Below are 23,222 nucleotides of genomic sequence, written 5' to 3'. Positions count from 1 at the left end.
CAATTACATTTTTTAAGAAGAACCTTAAGTTCGTCAATCCTGGGGCAATCACTGTACTGTCTTACAGGTGAAAGGAATGCTACAAGGTATGCAATCCCATGTGATTGGTTCTATTCCTGTCACTCATGCCCTAAACAGCTGATCATAACACCACTTAGAGGGTCTTGCAGCTCTGCCACCACATGCTGCACATTAAAATTAGTGATGTTTACTGGTCACCGCATAGAAATGCAACCATGTAAATACTCTGCTTCTGCATACAGAGTTACATAAACACATCCATTATCCGTGTTTGCATAAACATTGTGCCACTGGATACAAAGTTACTTTTTTTCATGAATTCCATAGTTTGTATAAATGCTGTGCCAACGGCCTAATGCTGCACAACGAAAATACATTGTTTCTTAACGTTTAGCTTATTGCTTATTCCAGTTTAAGCATCAAGCAATTCAGTCCCTAAATGTATCACACATTACAGTAACTAAGAATTTGCTAAAGATAGCATCAACATTGTTTTAACATAATCCCTAGCTACTTCCTTTTTAACACAGCACCACGCAATGTAATCGAGGACAAAACTGGGCTGAATTGCAGACCCTGCCGGTCGATAACCTAGTACAAACCTATGAACCTGTAACATTAGCATGATACTGTAGCTGACAAGCTGTAATGTCTGTTCTATGTAGCTGCAAAGTTATGCAGAGCTGTCTTACAAATGAAAAATCCCTCCAAAACCCAGATACAATGTACACATTTGTCTGTTTTTTTTTTTTAACTCTCCGACTCCAAGAGGCAGTTAGGCACTATCTCACTATCTCAAAATGCTGTCTTCATCATGCACATGTCATCTGTGTTCGTTAATGACGTTGCATGATGAGGTTAATGTCAAATAAATAAAAAAACAAAATCAGGATATAAAGAGGCCATTCAGGAATTCGTGGCACCATATTATTTCGGCCCCAAACAGGGGAAATACAGAGAAATTCTGTATGCTTGAGAGGTATGACTGTCACGCTTACTTTTTTAATTAAAAAGCGTTACTTTAAGGGTGTTCTTCTTTAAGAATCCCCTCTGCATCCATGCATCTCATCTTGTGTTTTTGCTCACAAGCATACACCTACTGCATGCTTCTTTCTTTCCATCCTTCCGTGTGTTGTCGTCCTATTGCTTGCGTCTTCTTTTCTGCTTTTCACGCATGGAATTTAAATACAAGAAACCTACTGCTTTTTCCACATGTGGAAGGAATGTACACAAGCACATTTGCTGGGATCTGCTTCTTCCATGGACAGCGGCCTAGTTAGGGAGCTCAAAAATATGACTTTCAGTGCATTTACAAGTAAATGAGCTTCACAGCAATTTCAAAGAACTGAGTTTCAAAGGAAAATAAATTTACTGTTGCTCATCCTAAGTCTGTTTACAATATGCAACTGTTTTGTTTAGCAAATGGTTATCACTATTGTGCTATAAAATTTAAAAGCACTGGTAGTAACACAACAGTTGGCATATTTGCTTTTGATGCAGAAGGTTCTGGGTTCTACTCCCACAGTATGTAGATGGACTGTTGATACTATATTGTATAAACTTGGGGGGGGGGGGAGGCTGCCGCCCTGAGTATGTCCTCCTTTGGATGAGATGCTTAGTAGCTAAGAACCTATTGTCGGTTTGCCATCCATTCCCTATTGCAATATTATCAGCTTACCAACATTTGTTTTTAATTGTAACATAGACGATGTATTTGTCAAGGGTAGCAGGCACTGAATTTGTAGCTGAAACACTGAAATATAAAGTTGTTTGCTACCAGCAACTCCATCATTAGTTACGGGTCCCTTTACTGTGGAACTATTCAGATGATTTTTACTTTTGCAGAGATTGTGCATATTGACTGATACTGGTGGACTGTAATGAAAGATGTTTGAGTGGTCTTTTATGATTGAAATGTTCTGAATTGGGCAGTTTTGTCATTATTGGTTCATATGTTTTATTTCATTGCTTACTGAAAAAATGTTCAAAAGCACAAATTTATAACAAACTCTTAACAAGTGGTGCTGTATTATACAATAAATGCAATTTAATACAATCAGGAAGGTGAATCAAAGAACAAATGCAGGCATGAATGGTCCTACAAATGTGTGCAAGGGGCTTATGGTTTGAAAAAAGCCCAAAGGTAAACTTAGCAAACACTAGGCAGATGCATTTTCTTTCAATGTGGGTTTTAATGATTTCAATCATTCTAGAAGTAAAGCAGAAAATAGTGTGCGCACTGACAGCTTTTAACAGTGTTTATAGCAAGTAGGGAGAAACAGCCAAGTAAGGGAATAGCTAGGGGGGTGGCAATCCATTACCCAGCCTAGGGCCCATTTGTCCATGATCCCACTCTGCATGTATGCAGGTATTTTGGGATTTTTTAGAATGTCTTTATTAAATCACACAACATGGGTACACACAAATTAAAATAAAAGAAAGAAAAAAAAACATAGTAACTTTTCTATTCTTATTTTCATGCAATATACACAAATGATTTCTTTTTAACTAGTTCCATTCATTCCACTATTACAAATGTTGATCAAATGAGCCTTCCCTTAAATCTCACTCATCATCCTGAACATCATTTTGCATTTAACGACATAATAAAACAAACTAGCAAAACTGAAATAACTTCTATTAAAAAAAACGTTGTTACAGACAAACTTCTCTAAGCTAGCAATAAACAAGACCAAACTCTTTATTACAAAGGTTAAGCGTTTTCATTCCTTATTTCAATGGAACTTCATCAGAACAACAATCACACTTTTCCACTTAATTAAATACAAAATTTAAAAGTCATTTGATTTGCTTTAATTACAATTTAAAACAATCTCTGCATTAAAATCATACAAAACCTAATGTTAAAACATTATATCATCATATTTTTAAGAACCATTGTAATATTTTAATTTTAAAACTGGGCTGACAGTACATGCATCGTTTAACCCTGGACCATTTGTGGCATTTAATTTTAATTGCCACTTCAATTCAGCTAAATCCAAATGTTCTTTAACTCTCCTGCCCTGCACATCATTCTGGATTTGTTCAATAACAAAAAATAAGAAGTTATGTACTCACCATAATGTTCCATCTGAGTAGGTATTCTTCATTTGTCTGCAACCTGTGGGATAAGGATCTGATCTCGGATCCGAGCCGGCAACTTCTATCATAGCATAGAATTAGCATTACCCATAATCCCCTGCCTGCCCTAACTGACCTCAGATCAAGTTTGCCCCATAGCACAGCAGATAAAAGGTGTCCCAATGGGAACATATGCTAATAACACAAGAACAATCATATTGGTCAGGGGGAAGGAGGTTACAGACAAATGAAGATACCTACTCAGATGGAACGTTATGGTGAGTACATAACTTCTTAATCTGAAGTAGGAACTTCATTTGTCAGCAACCTGTGGGACAGAGTCCCCAGCTACCTAAGTCTTGGGTGGCCTTCATGGAAGGATATTCCAGAGCACCGCAGAGCCAAAGGACGCTCTACATCGGGAAACAACATCTATTTTATAATGGCTGATAAAGGTGTGAGATGAAGCCCAAGTGGCTGTGGAACAAATGTCATCCAGTGGAACCCTAGCTTGAAAGGCCACAGAAGTGGCAACGGCCCTAGTAGAATGAGCATGGACTCCTTGAGGTGCAGGCCTCCCCGAGCTCTGATATGCTAAAAGAATACAACTCGAGATCCATCGAGAGAGAGAAACTTTAGAAACTGACTTTCCGAAATTACTTTTGGCAAAGGAGATAAACAACTGATCGGATTGCCTATGATCAGCAGTTCTATGGATATAAAAATGTAATTGTCTGTGTACGTCCAAGGAATGTAGCTTGTACTCTCCTTTGTTATGAAAGTTGGGGAAAAACACTGGGAGATTGATGGATTGATTGATGTTCGCTTCTTAAGATACCTTAGGTAGAAAGGACGGATTGATTCTGAGGTAAACCCTATCCGGGTAAAAAACCAGATATGGTGGTTTGACACAAAGGGCTTGCAATTCCGATACCCTTTTGGCTGAAGTTATGGCCACCAAAAAGGCTGTCTTCCAAGAGAGAAATTTGAGATCAACCATGGCCGCCGGTTCGAATAGGGGACCAGTCAAGGCCTGCAAGACTAAGGATAAATCCCATGGAGGTACCACCTCTTTAACTGGAGGCCTAAGGAGGAAGGTACCCTTGAGGAAGGTCTTACACAGTTTGGAAGTGATAAGAGGGCCAGACTCTTGCCCCACATGGTAGTATGAGATTGCTGCCAGTTGTACCTTGACTGTGGAAGAACTAGCCCCCTGGTGAAAGAGAGAGGTTAGAAAATCTAGAATCGACGATATTGGGGCTGTAAAAGGGTCTAAACGACGGTGTTCTGCCCAAATGGTGAAGCGTTTCCACTTACTCCGATAAACCTTCCTGGTGGAAGGCTTGTGAGCTGCTACAAGAATGGCTTTGACTGGTGATGAGATCCCGGGAGTCCTTATGAGGAGTGGAACTGGAGCAACCAAGCCGTCAGCTTGAGGTTGACCAGGTTCGGAGTCGGAAGACAGAGAGGATGAGAGATGAGATCCGGAATGGGATCCAGAATCCATGGTGGATACACTAGGTGAGACCATAGGTAAGGGAACCACGTCTGATGAGGCCAGAATGGGGCAATGAGGATCATTTTGCTCCTTAGCTGCCTGGCTTTCTGTAATAATTTCAACATCAGGGGAAGAGGAGGGTAAGCATAAAGCAGACCGGGAGGCCAAACATGAATTAGAGAGTCTCTCAGGGACTCCCCCGGAGGGGGGATCAGAGCGAAGTAATCGTTGCATTTCGTGTTTGAAGGAGAGGCAAAAAGATCGCAACAAGGTCGCCCACATCGGGCAAATACTTGCTCTGCGACTCGGTGGTTGAGAGACCACTCGTAAGGAGTCAGGATAGTACGACTGAGCCTGTCCGCTAGAATGTTGGACCGTCCCGGTAATGTGCGTTGCAATGAGAAAGCGGTTGGTGGAAATCGCCCATTCCCACACTCTCATGGCCTCGTGGCAAAGGGGGTAAGACCTGGTTCCCCCCTGTTTGTTGATGTACCAGACTACCGACATGTTGTCTGTCTGTACCGCAATTGTCCCTCCCAGAAGAGAGTTGTGTAGTGCCTGCAACATCAAAAGCACCGCTCTCATCTCTAGGACGCTGATATGCAAAGAGGTCTCTATGTCGTTCCATGTGCCTTGGACTGTCCTGCCTGAAAAATGCCCCCCCCACCCCAGGCAAGAAGCGTCTGTGGTCACTGTGTCGACTGGCGGAGGTAGTGAAAAGGGACGTCCCGTGTGGAGGTTGGGAGACTGCAGCCACCACAGGAGCGATTTTCTGCAAACCTTGCTTAAGGAAATGGGGTGAGACAGGGGGTTGCGAGACAGGGACCATTGTACCTGGACGGTCCACTGCAGAACCCTCATGTTCAACCGGGCCAATGGTAGCAGAGGGATTGCAGCCGCCATAGATCCTAGGGCCCTCAGAATCAATTCCGCCGAAGGAGTTTGCAGTTGAAGAATGGCTTGCACGTGCAACATCAGGTTCCGAAGCCGATCTGGAGTCAAGAACGCAAGCATCTGACTGGAATCCAGTCTCGCCCCTATAAAATCCAGCATCTGTGTAGGGATGAGAGAGGATTTGGTCATGTTGATGGTTAATCCTAATAGTGGAGCCAGACCGAGAAAATAGTCCCTGCATGAACAAAGTAGATGCCTTGTTGGGGCTGTGAGGAGTCAGTCATCCAGGTATGGAAAGACCTGAATTCCCTGGAGTCTCAAGTTTGCCACTACTACCGCTAGGGACCTTGGTGAACACCCTGGGGGCTGAGGTGAGACCGAAGGGGAGGACCCTGAATTGAAAGTAACTGGCTCCCAGCCGGAAGCGGAGGAACCTCCTGGAACGCCTGTCCACTAGAATGTGATAGTACGCATCCTTGAGGTCTATAGAGCACATCCAGTCGTCCTCCTGCAATAAGGGGAGGACGGATTGCAACGTGACCATTCGGAACTTTTCTTTGGGTACCGCCAGGTTTAGGAGAGAGAGGTCGAGGATGGACCTCAAGTCCCCCGTCTTTTGTGGCACCAGAAAGAACCTGGAGTAAAACCCTGATCCGACTGGATCTGGGGGGACGAGCTGGATGGTTCTTTTTTGTAGAAGCTGCTGAATTTCTGCAGCGGCCGCCTTTCTTTGACTGGGTGGGACGTCTGGAAGGCTTCTGATTCTGGGGTTTACTATGAAGGCAATTTGGTAACCTCTGGATATAATATGAAGCACCCAGCAATCTGTTCTTATGGACTCCCACTTTGCCAGGTGCTTCGAAAAACGCCCCCCGACTTCCTCCAGAGTGGAGCAGTCGGGAAACCCCTCAGGGGTTCTGCATGGGCCTCTCAGAGAAAGGTTCACTGGACCCAAAATTCCTAGGACCCCCTCTGCCTCTGGGGCAGCGTCCTCCCTGTCCTCCTCTGCCACGAGAGGACTGGTTGTCCTGAGCAGACTGAGATTGATGCGATTTTCGGAACCACATCTTCTTCTGACCCTTTTGGTTCTTGGAAAAGGACCTCTGGGGCGCAGAGAAGCAGACTCCGACGGCAGACAAGGTCTTCCCGTCTTTCTCGCTCTGGACAAGAGTGTCGCGAACGGTTTTGCCGAACAGTGCAGAACCATCAAAAGGGGCATTCACGAATGACACCTTAAAGGGTTCCGAGAAGTCATAGTGAAGGAGCCAGGCCTGTCTCCTCATGACAAGCCCGACTCCGCCTGCTCTAGCGGCTCCCTCCGTAGCATGAGACAATAGCCGCATAGAGGTATTAGAGATAGAGCGGAGGGTGGCCATTCAGGAAAAGTACAGATCCTTGTCTCCCTCCGACATGGACCCCGGGGGGGGGGGGGGAAGCAGCGTATTCCTTAATTAGATCCTGCTGCATCCGAATAACGTGTGCCATGTAGTTCAAGGCCCTCATAGAGAAGGTCGCTGAACTGAAGGCCCGCTTCCCAAGGCGGTCCATCGCGCGAGACTCCTTGCTCGGAGGATGAACCGTGGGGCTCTCCTGAGCCAACTCTTTCTTGGTGGCTGCAGCCACCAACATGGCATCCACAGGGGGACCTCTGCTCCAATGTGATCTCTCTGCAGGGGGGCTCAAAATTTTGTCTGGACACTTGGGGATCGACTCTATGGTGTCCGGTTCCTTCCAAGCCCTAGAGGATATGAGATCCACCAGGGGGTCGGGTGGAGGGGACACCCAAGAGGTAGATGGTCCTGCCTCAAACGCCTTAAGGAATACGGACTTGTCAGAGGGAGCCTTGGGGGCAGACCACTCACCCCTGATTTTGAGCATTTCCATGATGTCTCCAAAGGAGACATCCTCGAGGGGTGATCTAGGGGAGCCTTCCTCTTCATCTAAGTCCGTATCTTCAGTGAGACTCTCAGGGGAGTCCATGTGCCTCCTTTTGCACTTTGCCTTGTGAGGAATCTCCTCGGGGAGGCTGTCCGAGGAGTCCTCACGGGCTGTATCCTGTTCCACTGGAACTCCTAAAGGCGCTGAGGCAGGCTGCCCCGAGGGCCGGATGAGGGGAGCCAGGATCAGATGAGAAGGAGTGCGGGAGGGAGCCGAAGCCAGGACCGGAGGCCTGGAAGCACTCGACAGTGCCCTCTCCACCACAGCGAAAGCCGAGGGGGAGCCGCTCTCTGAAGGATCCGAGATCTGACTCCCACTCGGATTCGAAGCGGTGATCGGACCCAGCGCCGAGAACGTCGGATCCGAAGGGCCAGTGTGATCCGACTGAGATGGAGCCGAAAGCACACCGAATCCCTCGGATCCGGAGGTCGGATCCGACAAACTCGAGGGAACAGTCGGAGCCGACATGCCCAGCACGGTCGGCTCCGACCTACCCCCGGATCCAATGTGGCTCGGCTCCGAGCCCAGAATGCGGGTCGGAGAAGGAGCTATAGGAGCGAAAAAAGGGGTCGAGCTCCCCCCCCAGAGGGGGGGGGAAGGCAAGAGCACTCCCATCTGCATCTGGGTCTGGATGAATCTCCTCATCATCCGGTCCATGTCCGCATCAGACATGCTAAAAGTGGACCTCGACGAGGCCACCGTGGCAGACCTGGAGTGTCGCCTTGATGACCTCGACGGGGACCGGATCACCTCCTCCTCGGGTCCCGGGGAGAAACAAGGGGATCGGATCCAAGGAGGAGGAGATCGAGAAGACTTGGACGGGGAAACCCTCTTGGCGGGCGGGGCCGATGAGGAGTCCTCGGCCCGCCGCTTAAGGTGCTTCTCCCGCCGCTTCTCTTTCCTGGCCTCCCTATCCTCCGGAGCCGAAGCGGGAGGTTGAGTCCCGGTCGGAGGAAGGGAGGCAGGAGTGACCGCTACCGGGGGGGGGTAGCGGGCACCGAAGTACCGGAGGCCGAAGCAGAGTCTGGGGGTAGAAGGCCCGCCAGAACTAGCTTCGACCTTCGATCCTTGAGTGCCCTGGGGTTGAATGCCGCGCAAATCGCGCAACCCGAAGAGAGGTGTTCAACCCCAAGGCACCTAACGCACCGAGTGTGGCCATCAGCCGGTGAAAGCTTGTGACCACACTCGGTGCATTTCAAAAAAATGGCTTTAGGGGCCTCTGACATTACTGTAGAAAAGCACACTCACTAGGCCCCTAACACTCGGTCACACACACACGCTACGACCAGCGGGGAAGGGAGAAATATTTTTAAATTAAATTAAAAATATATAAGATATAAAATAGTGTAAGGGTAAACCTACCACACACACAATCAGTCACTCAGAAAGAAGAAATACAAAACTTTTTCTCTCACAAAAACGCTAAGAGCTCTGAACCTAGCTGTTGCTTGAAGAGCGGCAAACTAGATCTGAGGTCAGTTAGGGCAGGCAGGGGATTATGGGTAAGTGGGAGGAGCTAGGAGCTCGGATCTATGCTATGACAGAAGTTGCCGGCTCGGATCCAAGATCGGATCCGTATCCCACAGGTTGCTGACAAATGAAGTTCCTATTTCAGATACATTATTTTCATTAATACTAACATGTCTATTTTAACATCGGGTATTATATGGTTTTAATGCAGAGGTTGTTTAAATTGCAATTAAAGCATATCACATGACTTTTACATTTTGTGCTTAAGTGGAAAAGTGTGAATTTTGTTCTGATGAAATTCCATTGAAATAAGGAACGAAAGCGCTTAACCTTTGTAATAAAGCGTTTGGTCTTAGTTATGGCTGGCTTAGAGAAGTTTATCCAGAACACCGTTTTGTTTAATAGAAATTATTTTGCATTTATTGTTCCCTCAAATTACATTTATTTATACGCAGCATGCTCCTTCCCCTTTCTAAAGGTCCCACATCCAGTTATTTTATCTCTTTTACAATAGTAGGTCTAGGCAATTCAAATGCAATATATGAGCGCAAATGAATGAATGAATTTTTTTTTTTTTTTTTTACCTGTGAACATTTTCTCCCCAGCACTGATGACAAAATACGCTACAGGGAATTTTTACAATCTGTGTTATACTCCCAAAAATCATATTCCCAATTACCTCTCTCCATCTTCTGCATTATTTGCTATCTACTTGAAAAAAAAATCTTTGAAGTCTGTGCAGAGTAAAAACTACCTATGGAAAATACTTATATGCAAAAATCCTAAGCCTTCTGGACTTTGCTGGATAAATGGGAGTCGTACAGATGTCCTTGCATTACTAGTTAGTATACTGCCTTTCCATTCCCTTCTCTAACCTGAGCAGCATCCTACCATCACTCAGAATGATACCACAGTACAAGCAGAAAATTATTGATTTCAACAACTGGCTAAGTTTCTGGTGTCATTCTAAGGGTATCCAGTATCTGTCTCCCTGGGATGACATGACTTGACAGACCTCGATGCTTTGCCAGAGATGGCCTGCATCTCTCACCTATGGGCTTCTGGATACTGGCCAAGGCTCTTCCCACCCCTGTAGTGCCTTTTTTAGGTGGTGTTCCAAAGACCAAATTACCACAGTAACAGCTACAAGCAAATGCAATCTGAGGTTCATGCTGCTCAATGCTAGAAGTCTAAATCTCAAAATGTACTCGCTCAAACCATTACCTTAAAATGAAGAACGACATTTGTGCTGTAACAGACCTGGTTGAAGGCAGCAGAAAGCACCCCTGCACTACCAGGCTCTAACTCATTCCACATCTTTCATCTCCAGAACTTAGACAAAGCTCCAAAGGCAGTGATGTTTCCATATTCATTCCATTCCACACCTCCAGACTGGTAGCCCAACATAACACATCAGAGATACTTCAGGTGCAGCTAACATTGGGTAAGACAGCGATTCAGGTCGTAGCTTGCTATAAGTCCCCATCCATGTCCCAAGACTTGCACTCCATGCTCCTAAGCACCCTAGAGAGTATTAGGGTCCAACCTAACACTCATACTGGGCGACTTCAACTACCCCTCCATTAACTGAGAAAACTACTCATGTACCACTATACTTGCCCGTTTCCTGGAATTCATTAATTCCAATGCCCTGGACCAGCTCGTTCTTACCTCCACTAGAGGTAGCAACATCCTTGACCTGGTCATTACTAATATGGGCGACAGTTGCTCTACACCAATAGTCAACTCCTCCCTGGTTAGATCCATCCACAAAGTAATCACCTTGGAAATGCACCCCCCCCCCCCCATAAAGGTAACCACCATGAAAAACTTCTCCACAGCTAACTCTGGGCTCCTAAAAACAGAGGTGGCTAACTTCACGGCACCCATGCAAATGGAGAATACTTGCATGACCGTCAAATCATACACCAATGCATGTATGAACACGTACACAAATGCATGGATCTCGCCATACCCAACAGAACCAAGACGCTCTCCTCCAAAAAAAAGGAAGCCAATCTGGTGGCCCCCTGCCATAAACAACCTCTACAACAGGAGGAGGAAAAGTACAGTTTTGTACCTACCATAAATGTAGATGTTCGAAGATCCACATTGCTGCAGTCCTAACACTTGGGTAGTCCGCTGTCCCTCGGTCGGCCCGAATATCAGAGTATAAGGCTGACGTCGGTCAGGGCGCATTTGACTGACATCAGAACGTCAGGGTACAAATGCGCATGACCGACGTCATATCCTCAGTCTTTTCTTGCCCCAGATGTCAGAAGACCCTAAAGAAAAAGGTCAAAACCCATAGGCAACAGCTAAACAACCAACCAGCCTAACACCAAGAATATGTACAATATATACAATATACAATAAACACAATATACCTCAGATGGATAACCCAACCCACACAACCACCTCAAACTACAGAGGGATGGAGGGAGGGTTGGACTGCAGCAATGTGGATCTTGAACATCTACATTTATGGCAGGTACAAAACTGTACTATGTTCTTCATCTCACATTGCTGCAGTCCTAACACTTGGGTAGAATCCCAAAGCAGAGGTAAGGGAGGATGGCTAAACTATAATGAAGCAGGAGCTGCCAGAATGCCCTGCAACACAGCAGTGGCAAACCCAGCCCTGGATTTAGAGTACAATGGAAGGTGGTAATGCCTAGAGAAGGTATGCACTGAACTCCAAGTGGCTGCCTCCAAAATATCCTTAGTTGCCACCCCCCTCAAAAAAGCTGTTGAAGTGGCAGTAGCCCTAGTGGAATGAGGCCTAATCCCAGCTGGAATCTGTTTGCCATGATGGGAATAACAGAAAGCAATGCAAAATCCAATCCACTTAGAAATAGTTTGTTTTGACACGGGCTTGCCCTGAGAGCACAAAGCAAAAGAAACTAATAACTGCTAAGATTGCCTGAACCCTTTAGTTCTGTCCAAATAATATCGCAACTGCCTGTGTACATCTAAAGTGTGCAAAATCTTTTCCCCTTTATTTTGGGGATTTGCATAAAAAGTAGGCAAATGAATAGTTTGGTTTAAAGCCACACTAGAAACCACTTTAGGCATAAAGGAAGGATTAGTACGTAAAGATACCCTATCCTTATGGAAAATTAAGAAAGGCTCAACTGCCATAAGGGCCTGCAATTCAGAAACCCTTCTTGCAGAGGTAATGGCCAACAAAAAGCAGTCTTCCATGACAAATATTTCAACTCAGCAGTAGCTGCAGGCTCAAAAGGTTGTAGAGTGAGTTTCTCCAACACAAAATTGAGATCCCAAGCAGGAGTAGGAGCCCTTGTGGGGGTCTTATATTCTTTGCCCCTCTAAGAAATTGCTTGAACAAAGGATGAGAAAACAATGGTGGGTCACAGTCGTAGTGAGCTGAAATTGCTGCAGCATGAATCTTAATAGAAGAGAAGGACAAACCTTTGTCTAATAACTCAGTAAGATTTTGAAGAGCCACACTTAAATCAGGCTCAGAAACATCCAAATCCTTAGCTGCACTCCAAAACAAAAATCTCTTCCATTTATCTGCGTACACTTTTCTTGTACTAGGCCTTCTAGCTTCCAAAATCACATTCAAAACTTGTTGTGGAAGTTGAGACCCTCTATGGTTTAAAACAGAATATGCCAGGCTGTTAGATGAAGAGAGTGAAGTTTGACGTTGCGCAAATGACTGTCCTCCTGGGACAACAGATGTGGAATCAAAGGCAAAGGCCATGGAGGCTTCCGCACTAGACTTCTCAGTAGTGGGTACCAGTGCTGCCGAGGCCAATCTGGAGCTATCAAAATCATCCTTGGCTTGTCCTGTCTGACCTTCAGAAGTACCTTTGGGCGGAGAGGCAGAGGTGGAAAGGCATACACATGAAGATTTTTCCAACTGAAAGAAAGAGCATCCACTTTCCAGGCTGTGGGATGAAACCTCTTTGTGCAAAACTTTGGCAGCTGATGGTTTAGTGGAGAAGTGAACAGATCTATGTCTGGAGTTCCCCAGGACACTGTCAATTTCTGAAATACATGAAGATCCAGTTTCCACTCGTGGGGATCCATGATTTGTCTGCTTAACACATCTGCTAAGGAGTTCTGTGCTCCTGGCAGAAACCTTGCCTGAAGACTTAGTTGTAGACTGAGAGCAGTCTCCCACAAAATCATTGCTTGCCTGCAGAGAGGATAAGAATGTGTTCCCCCTTGCTTGTTGATGTACCACATGACAGTTGTGTTGTCTGTTAGAATCAACACCTGCCCTGGAAGAAGTAAATCCTTGAAAGCTATTAATGCAAACTGGACTGCTAACATCTCCTTCAAGTTGATATGTAGATGCTGTAGTCTGACAGGCCACTTGTCCTGTATCCACTTTCCGTTTAGATGAGCTCCCCAAGCTTTGTCCGAGGCATCTGTCGTTAAAATTTGACTCGCCTCTGGCCGGGTCACAGAGAGTCCCTTGTTTAGGTGACATTCCTGAGCCCACCACAAAAATTCCTTTTGAATGCAAGGTATTATTGGAATGACAGTGTCCAGATACTGGCAGTGCTGTGTCCATACATTCTTGAGATACCATTGCAACTTCCTCATATGCAGTTTGGCATTGGGAAGCACCAGAATACAAGATGCCATGAACCCTAAGGCTTGAAGGACTGTCCTTGCAGTCAGCCCGGACTGAAGAGATAGATGATGGAAGTAAAGGGAAAGATTCTTTTGTTTGTCGGGGGTTAGAAAGGCCATCTGGGATGCTGTATTCAGTCTTACACCCAGAAAGCACATGTCTTGAGAGGGTACTAGACTGGACTTTATTTCGTTCACAGAATACCCCAGGCATCTTAGCACTGCTATCACATATTCCAAATGATGAAGAAGCTCTTCCCTTCCCTGAGCCAGAATCAGGCAATCGTCCAAATAAGGATAGATTTGTATTCCTTTTAGCCTGAAGAAAGCTATCACTGGAGCCAGAACTTTGAAATACTCTGGGCAGTAGATAAGCCAAAGGGCAATGCAGAGAACTGATAGTGAGAAGTCCCAGTCCGAAAACGCAGATACTTCCTGCAACTTAGTCTGATAGGAACATGAAGATATGCCTCTTTGAGATCCAAAGTTACCATCCAGTGATCCTTGCCCAGCAGAGGTAAAAGTTATTGTAACGTCAACATCTTGAACTTGGGAATGTCCAGATAAGTGTTGAGGATAGATAAATCCAAAATTGGTCTCCACGTGTTCCCCTTTTTTGGTACAAGGAACAGGCGAGAATAAAATCCTAGGCCTCTTTCTGGCATAGGAACCGGCTGTATGGCCCCTATTTGGAGTAACAGAGAAATCTGCTTGTGAGCCTCTATTCTTTGTTGAGGAGGAATGTCTGGCATGCCCTTGAAAGGAGGCAAGGTATGGAAATAAAACCTGTAACCGTGATGTATGATGTCCAATACCCATCTGTCTTGGGTAATCAACCTCCAATTTTCTTTGAAAAGTGCCAACCTTCCTCCCAAAGGTGCTGCCAGGCGAGAAGGTTCTGGCAGCTGAAAAGGTAGGTCATTGGGTTTGTTTACGAAAGGACTGACCCCTGCCCTCACCTGAAGACTGTGCAGGAGAACTCCCTGTCCTAGGCCTGAAAGAGCCCTGAGCTCTGCCCCTGCCACGTCTAGATCTACCCCTAGACTGGGAATCATAAGAAGGATACGTCCACCCCTTAGTAGGCCAATTTCTACTAAACTGGAGGCTGAACCTGCAAAAATTCTTTAACAGTCTGCATAGACTTAGCCTTGTCTTCCATTTTCTTTAAAACTGCCTCAACAGGAGAACCAAACAAGACATCAGATTGCAAAGGGGCATCCAAAATCCTAGTTTTAACATGGTCAGATAAATTTTGATCCCGCAGCCAGGCATGCCTGCGAAGAACTGACCCAGTGGCAGCCACCCTGGACGAGGCCTGTACAGCATCAAAACCACATTGCAAAGAGTGCTTACCCACCTGTTCAGAAACATGCACTAAATCTTGTAACTCTTTACAATCAATACCTTCCGCCAGAGCATCAACCTTAGATTTCAACTGTGAAAGGAGATCATTTTGATATTTCAACATGTGAAACTGGCAATTCAAAGCTCTCATGGCTAGAGTGGAAGAAGTATAAACTTTCTTTCCCCATCTATCCAAGGCCCTGGCCTCTTTATCTGCAGGAACCGGATTCTTGACAACAGAAGCCTTAACACCCTTAGGCCCCTGGCTAACAGTTTCAGGGTCTGCCCTAGGACTCTTAAAAGATACTTATGAGCTTCAGGTACCCTGTAATACCTATCAGGTTTAACAGGAGCAGGAGGCAAAGAATCAGGATTAAGAGAAGCCTCTGCAAATACATCTTCCACCACATTCAGAACAGGAGGTATAGCCAAAGGCCTATGCTGGGGTAAAACAAAATTCCCTAAGCCTTTTCCTGGAATCAGAGAAGTCCTGACCTTCCCATTTAAAATGCTCTCTCATGGAGTGAAGGGACTCTGAACAAGAAAAATCCGTAGGAGGGGAAGCTGAAGGGGTAGAATCAAGCACAACAGAATCAGAATAATGAGCATACTCCTGTAAGTCTTCAGTCAAGACTCAGACACATCCGAAGCCTGCTCCCAATCCCCAACACTGGTTCCATCCTAGGCCTTTTATCAGGAGGGCATAGAGCCTCTAATTAAAGTAATTAAATCTTCTGCCATTTTAAGCATGTGCTTCTTGGGCACAGAACCTGAAGAACTAGGAGTGACACCCACAGAAGCTAAACTAGACCTGCCTCTAGGAGAAGCCTTGGAAGCAGAAAGAGGGCCTAGACCCCTTAGGAAGGGAGGGAGTACAGTAATCTGAGAAGCCCCTACAGCCTGACCTGCCTCCTGGGAGGCCACATCTTGTAAAATCAAAGTTTCCCCCTGAGACTCCAGAGAGGCCTCCGGAACCACCGGTTCCACTGACCTCTAAAGAACCGGCGTCCGGTTCGGACTCCTCTAACCTAGGTTTAACTGCCTTGTCCTTGCGCTTCTTTGAGGAAGCGCGGAGCATCCGACGGCATTTTGTAATTGCACCGCTTCCCAAAGACCAACCTGGCACAATCCAACCTCCGCTTTATAGTGCGTTTATTGAACCTAGCACAAAAGCGGCACCCAACAACGTCGTGCTCAGGTCCCAAACAAGGTATACACAAATTATGGTAATCCCTATGCGGTATCTGTTTCCCACAAGAAATACAGTTATTCACTTTTTCTGACATCCGGTAAACCACTGAGGCAAGAAAAAACCAAAATATTCCCCAACGGGGTACTTAACCAACTCTGACTTGGGTCTGAAACTCCGAATTCGAAAAATTTCAGAACGCCGAACGGCACTTGCAACACTGCTTATGCATCGGACCATGCGGCAAAAAAGACTGAGGATATGACGTCGGTCATGCGCATTTGTACCCTGACGTTCTGATGTCAGTCAAATGCGCCCTGACCGACGTCAGCCTTATACTCTGATATTCGGGCCGACCGAGGGACAGCGGACTACCCAAGTGTTAGGACTGCAGCAATGTGAGATGAAGAACATCTGATGTGGAATAAGGTGAAGTCCCAAGACTGGAAAAACTCCCTTATCAGCCTCAACAAAAAGTTGAGATCCTCATCAAATCCTCTAAAGCTAGCTATGAAAACAGAATTGCAGCAGGTAGTAAAGACAACCACAAGGCCTTCTATAGTTATGTAAAGAATCTCCACAGCAGTACCCAGATTTGCTCCGAGCTACTGCACAGTGGTACATCCTATACCGATCCAGCAGATATTGCCAATATACTGGCCAACAGATTCAGTGCCAACTTTACCCCCCACAAAGGACCAATAACAATACCAGCAGATTGACATGCACCCAGTATTACTGCTGCACAGGTTAAAACAGCACTGTCCAAGGCCAGAAATACAGTTTCTATAGGACCTGAAAATATCCCTGGCTGTGTTCTACATGAACTACAGAGTGCACTGGCACCTCACCTGTGTGTCCTGTTCAATCACCTCACCTCAGTCTTTGTCCCTACCGAATGGCGCACTGCTACAGTCATCCCTATCCATAAAGGAGGAACGACTACAGTCCCTGGGAACTATCGCCCCATTAGCCTGACGAGTCGGATATGCAGAGCTATGGAACACATCATCGTGGACCTGATAAACAAAGATATAGGGGAATCTCCAAACTCTGGATCCTACACAGTTTGGTTTTGTGAAGGGTAGATCATGCCCGTTCAACCTGGTCGACTTCTTTGAGTCGGTCACCAGAACTGTGGATGAAGGCAAGGCGGTTCATACAAACTACCTTGATCTGGCCAAGGCCTTTGATACCATTCCCCACTCAGGAATCATAAAAAAATTCACTAAGCTAGGCATCAAACCCTATATATCACTAGGTGGGTTGCAAACTGGCTCACAGATAGAACCCACAGTGTGAAAGTAGCTGACTCCAAGTCAGACTGCCGACCAATCACGAGTGGAATCCCACAGGGTTCGGTCCTGAGTCCTCTCTTATTTGGTATCGACTTCTCTGAAGTCCAGGCCAACATGAAGGGACTCTGGCTGACAAAGTTTGCAGACGATTGCAAAATGGGAGCTATTATTAACTCCCCAATTGATGTTGACATCCAACAAAAAGGCCTCACTGAGACCAATGACTTGTGTCAGAACCATGGACTTAAGCTCAATGCCAAAAATGTGTCGTCATCCCCTTTGGGAAAAACCTGGTTCCCATGAATTACCACACAAATGACAGTCCACTGAACACAGAAGGCGTTATAAGAGATCTGGGAACACAGGTTGACAGCAACCTCTCTTGAGCACCACACTGCCACTGCGGTCAGAAAGTCCTTCTACGTGGCACATCTCATTACTAAGGGTTTTGCATCCAGGAAGAAAGAGGTCATTGTCTCCCTCTACTCTTCCCTCATTAGGCCAATCATAGAGTACAATAACCCCATTTGGCATGTACCTCACTAGACACCTGCAACAACTGGGGAGGCCGCAAAAGTACCTCACAAAGAGGATCCTAGGCCTTAAACACTTGTCCTAGATGGACAGACTCAAAAAACTCCAACTATTCTCTGTCTCATATCACCTACTTAGAGGTGACCTCTGCTTGACTTACAAAGCCATGTCTGACTCAGCTCTGTTAGAAATGCTACATCTAAAGAAATCCCAATCCTTCCGCACCACACACTCCAAAGACCTCAACCTCATTACCACAAACAACAGAATGCGCTGGAGGGACAGGTTCATAACCCAGAGACTGCCCATGCTATGGAATAGACTTCCCATACATGTCAAACAGAGCACCTCACTGGTCCTCTTCAGATGGGAAATAGAAAATTCAACCCGGGGATCACTCCAGTGGCTCTACTCGACAGAGGCACTGGGAGCTAAGGTCGGGTGGCATGATGCCAGGGTAATGCTATGGGCTAGGCTTATAAAGGCTCCAGGGCCATTAGCCTAGTACATACCTATGAACCTAACCTGTTCTGGTTAGATTCTTATAGTTAACATACAGCATTTTATATGTTCCACTAAATGTATTTGTGGACATGATGGGGATGGAAAGACTGGATGGGAGGAACTTGTGAGTGAAATTTGATGGTGAGGATGATTGCATGCTGGGACAAGTGGTGTGAGAAGGTGATGGTCGACAGTGTCCAGGAAGATGCAGTGGTAGTGGCTGAGGGTGCTGGGTTCAGTACGTTTTTCAAGTTACTACGAAGAATACTAACCATAGTAGCTTGATGCAGTGGAAAGTGATGTTACATAAACCATGTTGGGGGAATGAGTGTGAATTAATGCATATGTGCAGGTAACAGATAAAAGAAAGTTACAGGCATTGGTGGTGCTGGAGTTATTGTGAGGATGGTATTAACAGAGTATAGAACATGATGATGACATAGTAAGAAATGTGAGTAGAATGGTAAAATTGCTTAAGGATGGGTCAGACCCAGTAAGGCGGATGGGTTTAGTATAACAAAAGTAGCTGAGTATGGGTTGTCAGGTAAGGAATGCGGTGTTATAAGAAGGATTTATGATTAGTAATAGGAAGGCTGACACACATTTTGTTTTCTATTAATGTATGCGTATCTACATCATTGTTTGAAAAGTGACAATTTACTAAAGGTGTTAAATAAAATAATATGAAGGTTGACCGTATGATGAGTTGGTCAATATGTAGTTAAATATCACTGTTGACATGGTGCAGTAAATGAGCGTCAACAGTGTAGCTTTTTGGTTACTTGGAAGTCTGTAGGTTGTGCTTTTGGGGAGGTTTCAGATTTACGGAATATACAAGTCATGCAGGTTTGAGATATGTATCTTTCAGACGGAGGTGAGAAATGAAATAATAGAGGAGAATAGTAGACATAAATATAAGGAGGGTGTGTGTGTGTGGATGTCTGGGAGGGGAGTGAAGCAAATCAAAATATATCGGACATGGTTTAGTGGTAAATCACTTTGCAGGGTCTTGGGTTCCAGCCTTTCAGAGGTTATTTATTTTTTTATATCTGGCATGGCTTAGTGGTAAAGCATTTTGTGTATGGTGTGCATAGTCCTGGGTTTGAGCCTTGCAGATGTTGTTTATTTTAGAGTTAGGAGGGTGGCCTAATGGTTAAGGTGTTTGCCTTACAAACACAAGGTGCAGGATTTGAGTCTCTCAAGGGATAATTGGCTAGGCTTAAAATGGCTCACAAGGGCAGTTAGCCTAGTACTAGCCTATGAACCTAAAAACTCCTAAGTCAGCAAGAGGTAATCCATGACTGCATGCACAGTGAGAAGACGACCAGCAGAGCATCGCTTTCACAGCAGGTAAGTTATTAAGACTGCAAATTACTTTTCTCTTATACGATGGATTCTGTGACTGAGCAGATATTAAAAAAGACACTATAAAATCATGCACATTTCTAACTGATAGGCAGTTAGAACAGCAGGGGGGAAAAAAATCAGCACAAAAACATATCCAAGAGTGATGGAATGGAAGAGATGGAGGGGACAACTAGAGCATAAAAATGTAAACTAAGCAAAGCCTGTGAGAGGATAGCCGACTGCAATACAATGTGCATTTCCTCATGAATTGTAGTAATTGCATATACAACAATTTGAAGTTAACAACTGCCGACACACTGTAGTACTGCAGGCAAAACAAAGCACAGTAAACAATGATATCTCTGTGGGTTTATGGGCCCGCTTCCCCTGTCTTTTGGGTTTCTCTCTCCTTGTGCATCTCTTTGGCTGAATGAGGGCATGTCTGTCTGTCTGGGCATGTCTCACACTCAGCAACTCGGGGTGGGTTTGTGTGTGTCTGAATGATTGTGGAGGAACATGGGTGAGTCTAGGTGAGTGAGAATGTGGAAGACTGTCTGGGGGTGTGTCTCCACATGGGTTTAAGCACTACTGTGGGTGAATGTGAGTCATCTATACTAGCTGTGCATGTCTTTGGATTTTTATGTGCGTCTTGGTAAGTGGAGGGTAATGAGAGTGAATCTGGGTAAGTGAGAATGTGGCATACGAGTGATAGAGTTATTAGATTATTTAGTGGTACAGGGGCTTGGTATAGTGTGTTTACTTCCCAGACACAAGGTACAGGGTCTGGATTCTTACCCTTGGGTTGGGAAATTTAGCTAGGCTTAAAATGGCTCACAGGGGCAGATAGCCTAGTACTACCTATAAACCTATGTATGGATTTGTGCATTTCTTTGGGGGGGGGGGTCTGGGTTTGTCTGTCAGTGCATCTCCGTATAGGTTGTAAATGTTTCATTTTGAGTATGGGTTGACTGTGGGTAAGTATGAATAAGTAAGAATGCTGTTAAGCTGAGTGTGGATGTTAACTGACCTCTATCTGGCTAGCTACCTCGATGTGCCACACAGGCTTGTTGCAACTTTAAAAACACTGCTACTAAATGTCAATCAGGTGATGTCTCTGTGAGAACAGCCCTCTGTGCAAATGACTACCTTGATGTGATACTGAAGCTTTTAATAATGCATTAACACCGTAGCTAAATGTCAGTCAGCCAGTCAGTGTGTGTGTGTGTGTGTGTGTGTGTTTGTGACAATGGTAACGCTGTGGGAACCAGCTCCTTTCACATGATGCAAACTTAACATCACGGTGACAAAAAGACTGTCTGCATCTCCTGTGTGTGACTTGTCACCTTGATATTGTACAGAGTCTTCCAATGTAACTGCAGTGCAACTACAATTCAGTCGGCGTTTACTACTGCTGACACTTTCTATCATGTGCTAGTGATAACCACGGGTTAGGTGCTTGGGAGGGGAAGGCATGATGTGGTAGCATAAGGGTGGCACTTTTACTGGAAGTGTACAGGATATAGCCCTCAGCTTGAAACTTGCTGGTAGCCCCCAAAATTCTATCAGCCCTGGTTCCTACTGGCATGTTAACATATTCAACAACATTTTTAGCCAGCAATCAGAAAATGTTCAAACCACTTCATAAATTCAGCCATATGTTAAAGATGACACACATTAAAAAAAGCTGACAGCCAGTTCCATCATACCTACCAGAAACGGTAGACTTAAGTTGAGCCACTTCAGATAACACAGATGAACACTCCTCCTCCTTTCTGCTTAGCTTTTCCAGTGTTTCTGTTAAATAAAAATAAAATAATCTAAAACTTAGCTCATGAGATTTCTAATCGTCTAAACAGAATAAATCTTTATATGAAAATACTGGTAGAACTGGTCAATTTACAGTAATATGTCTGCATGTGTAGGTATACTTCTCAAGAGCAAGACCTCTTGAAATCCATGTCCCTATGGAGATTTCTATAAGATAAGCAACACTACCAAATCTAATAATTACATAAAGTACAGTTTTGTACCTACCATAAATGTAGATGTCTGATAGGAATGCATCTGCAGTCCTTACAAATGGGTTGTCCTGTCGTCAGGCAGCCCTTCGGTCGGCCGGATTCCAAAGTCTGGGTCTGGCCTCGGCTGGTGTCGCACTTCACCCGACGTCATAGCTGCAGTTATTCGGGTATAAAGGCATCAGCCGATGCCATTTTCCTCAGTGTTTCTTGCCCCAGATGCCAGGTGCCCTCTTGGAAGGCTAAATTTGGATAAATGCCAATGATTCCAAATAGTAGAGAGCAAACACAAAAAATAAGCATGTATGTACATATATACAAACAAATACACCATAACAGATTCCCCCAGCTAGCTATAAGATGGGCAAATACCCTAGGAGCACCACAGAGAGGAAGGCGGGTGGGTAATCCTGACTGCAGATGCATTCCTATCGGACATCTACATTTATGGTAGGTACAAAACTGTACTATGTCCTTCAAGGATGCATCTGCAGTCCTTACAAATGGGTAGAATACCATAGCCAAACTGCGGGAGGTGGACAAATAAAGTTATGGTGTAGTTAGGATCCCTTGCAAAACAGCAGTGGCAAAGCCTGCTCGGGATCTAGAGTATAAAGGTAAATTATAATGCTTGGCAAATGTATGCACGGAGCTCCAAGTAGCAGCTTCTAAAATGTCCTTGGTAGCCACTCCTCGTAAGAAGGCTGTGGTAGTGGCTGTTGCCCTTGTAGAGTGAGGCCTGATGTTCTCTGGAGTTTTCTTTCCATGGTAGGAGTAACAAAATCTAATGCAATTTCCTATCCACTTGGAGATTGTTTGTTTTGAAATTGCTTTTCCTTCCCTTCCTGTTGCATATGCTACCAGTAGCTGGTCAGTTTTTCTATTGCCCTTGGTCCTGTCCAGGTAATAGCGTAATTGTCTATGTACATCCAAGGTATGTAGCAGTCTTTCTCCGCTGTTCTGTGGGTTAGGGAAGAATGTAGGTAGGTGGATAGCCTGATTTAAAGAAACTCTGGAAACCACCTTAGGCATAAAGGAAGGATTTGTTCTCATGGACACTCTATCTTGATGGAAGATCAGGAAGGGTTGCACTGCCATTAATGCCTGAAGTTCAGATACCCTTCTTGCTGAAGTGATTGCCAGCAGGAAAGCAGTCTTCCATGATAAGTATTGCAATTCTGCTGTTGCTGCTGGTTCGAAAGGAGGAAGTGTCAATTTTCTAGCACAAAGTTCAAGTCCCATGCTGGTAATGGTGGCTTCCTAGGAGGCTTTACATTTTTAATTCCTCTCAGAAACTGTCTGAGCAGAGGATGTGAGAAGACAGGAGGATCCAAGTCGTATTCTGCTAAAATAGCTGATGCATGAATCTTGATGGAGGAATAGGACAGGCCTGTGTGGAAGAGCTCTGCCAAGTATTCCAGAATGTTGGCTATGTTTACCAGTGACACATCTTCTCCTTTTTCAGTACTCCAAAT

At 45.1% G+C, this 23,222-nt stretch overlaps 1 protein-coding gene across 8 annotated transcripts in view; it reads right to left on the bottom strand.

Moving 5' to 3' along the window:
• The window catches only part of CLIP1 (CAP-Gly domain containing linker protein 1), a 4,646,656-nt gene that overhangs the window by 1,902,945 nt on the left and 2,720,489 nt on the right, over positions 1–23,222 (bottom strand). For all 8 annotated transcript variants that reach the window (XM_044068589.1, XM_044068590.1, XM_044068592.1 and 5 more), the window contains one exon: positions 21,440–21,523. In XM_044068589.1, the coding sequence (XP_043924524.1) occupies positions 21,440–21,523 (84 nt within the window). The remainder of the gene's footprint in view (positions 1–21,439; positions 21,524–23,222) is intronic.

The sequence above is a fragment of the Protopterus annectens genome, chromosome 4.part0 (genome assembly GCF_019279795.1).
Source record: "Protopterus annectens isolate FY-2018-M chromosome 4.part0, PAN1.0, whole genome shotgun sequence".
Classification (NCBI taxonomy): Eukaryota; Metazoa; Chordata; order Ceratodontiformes; family Protopteridae; genus Protopterus; species Protopterus annectens.
The sequence above is the reverse complement of the archived record's forward strand: the minus strand, read 5'-3'. Positions and strand labels throughout refer to the sequence as shown.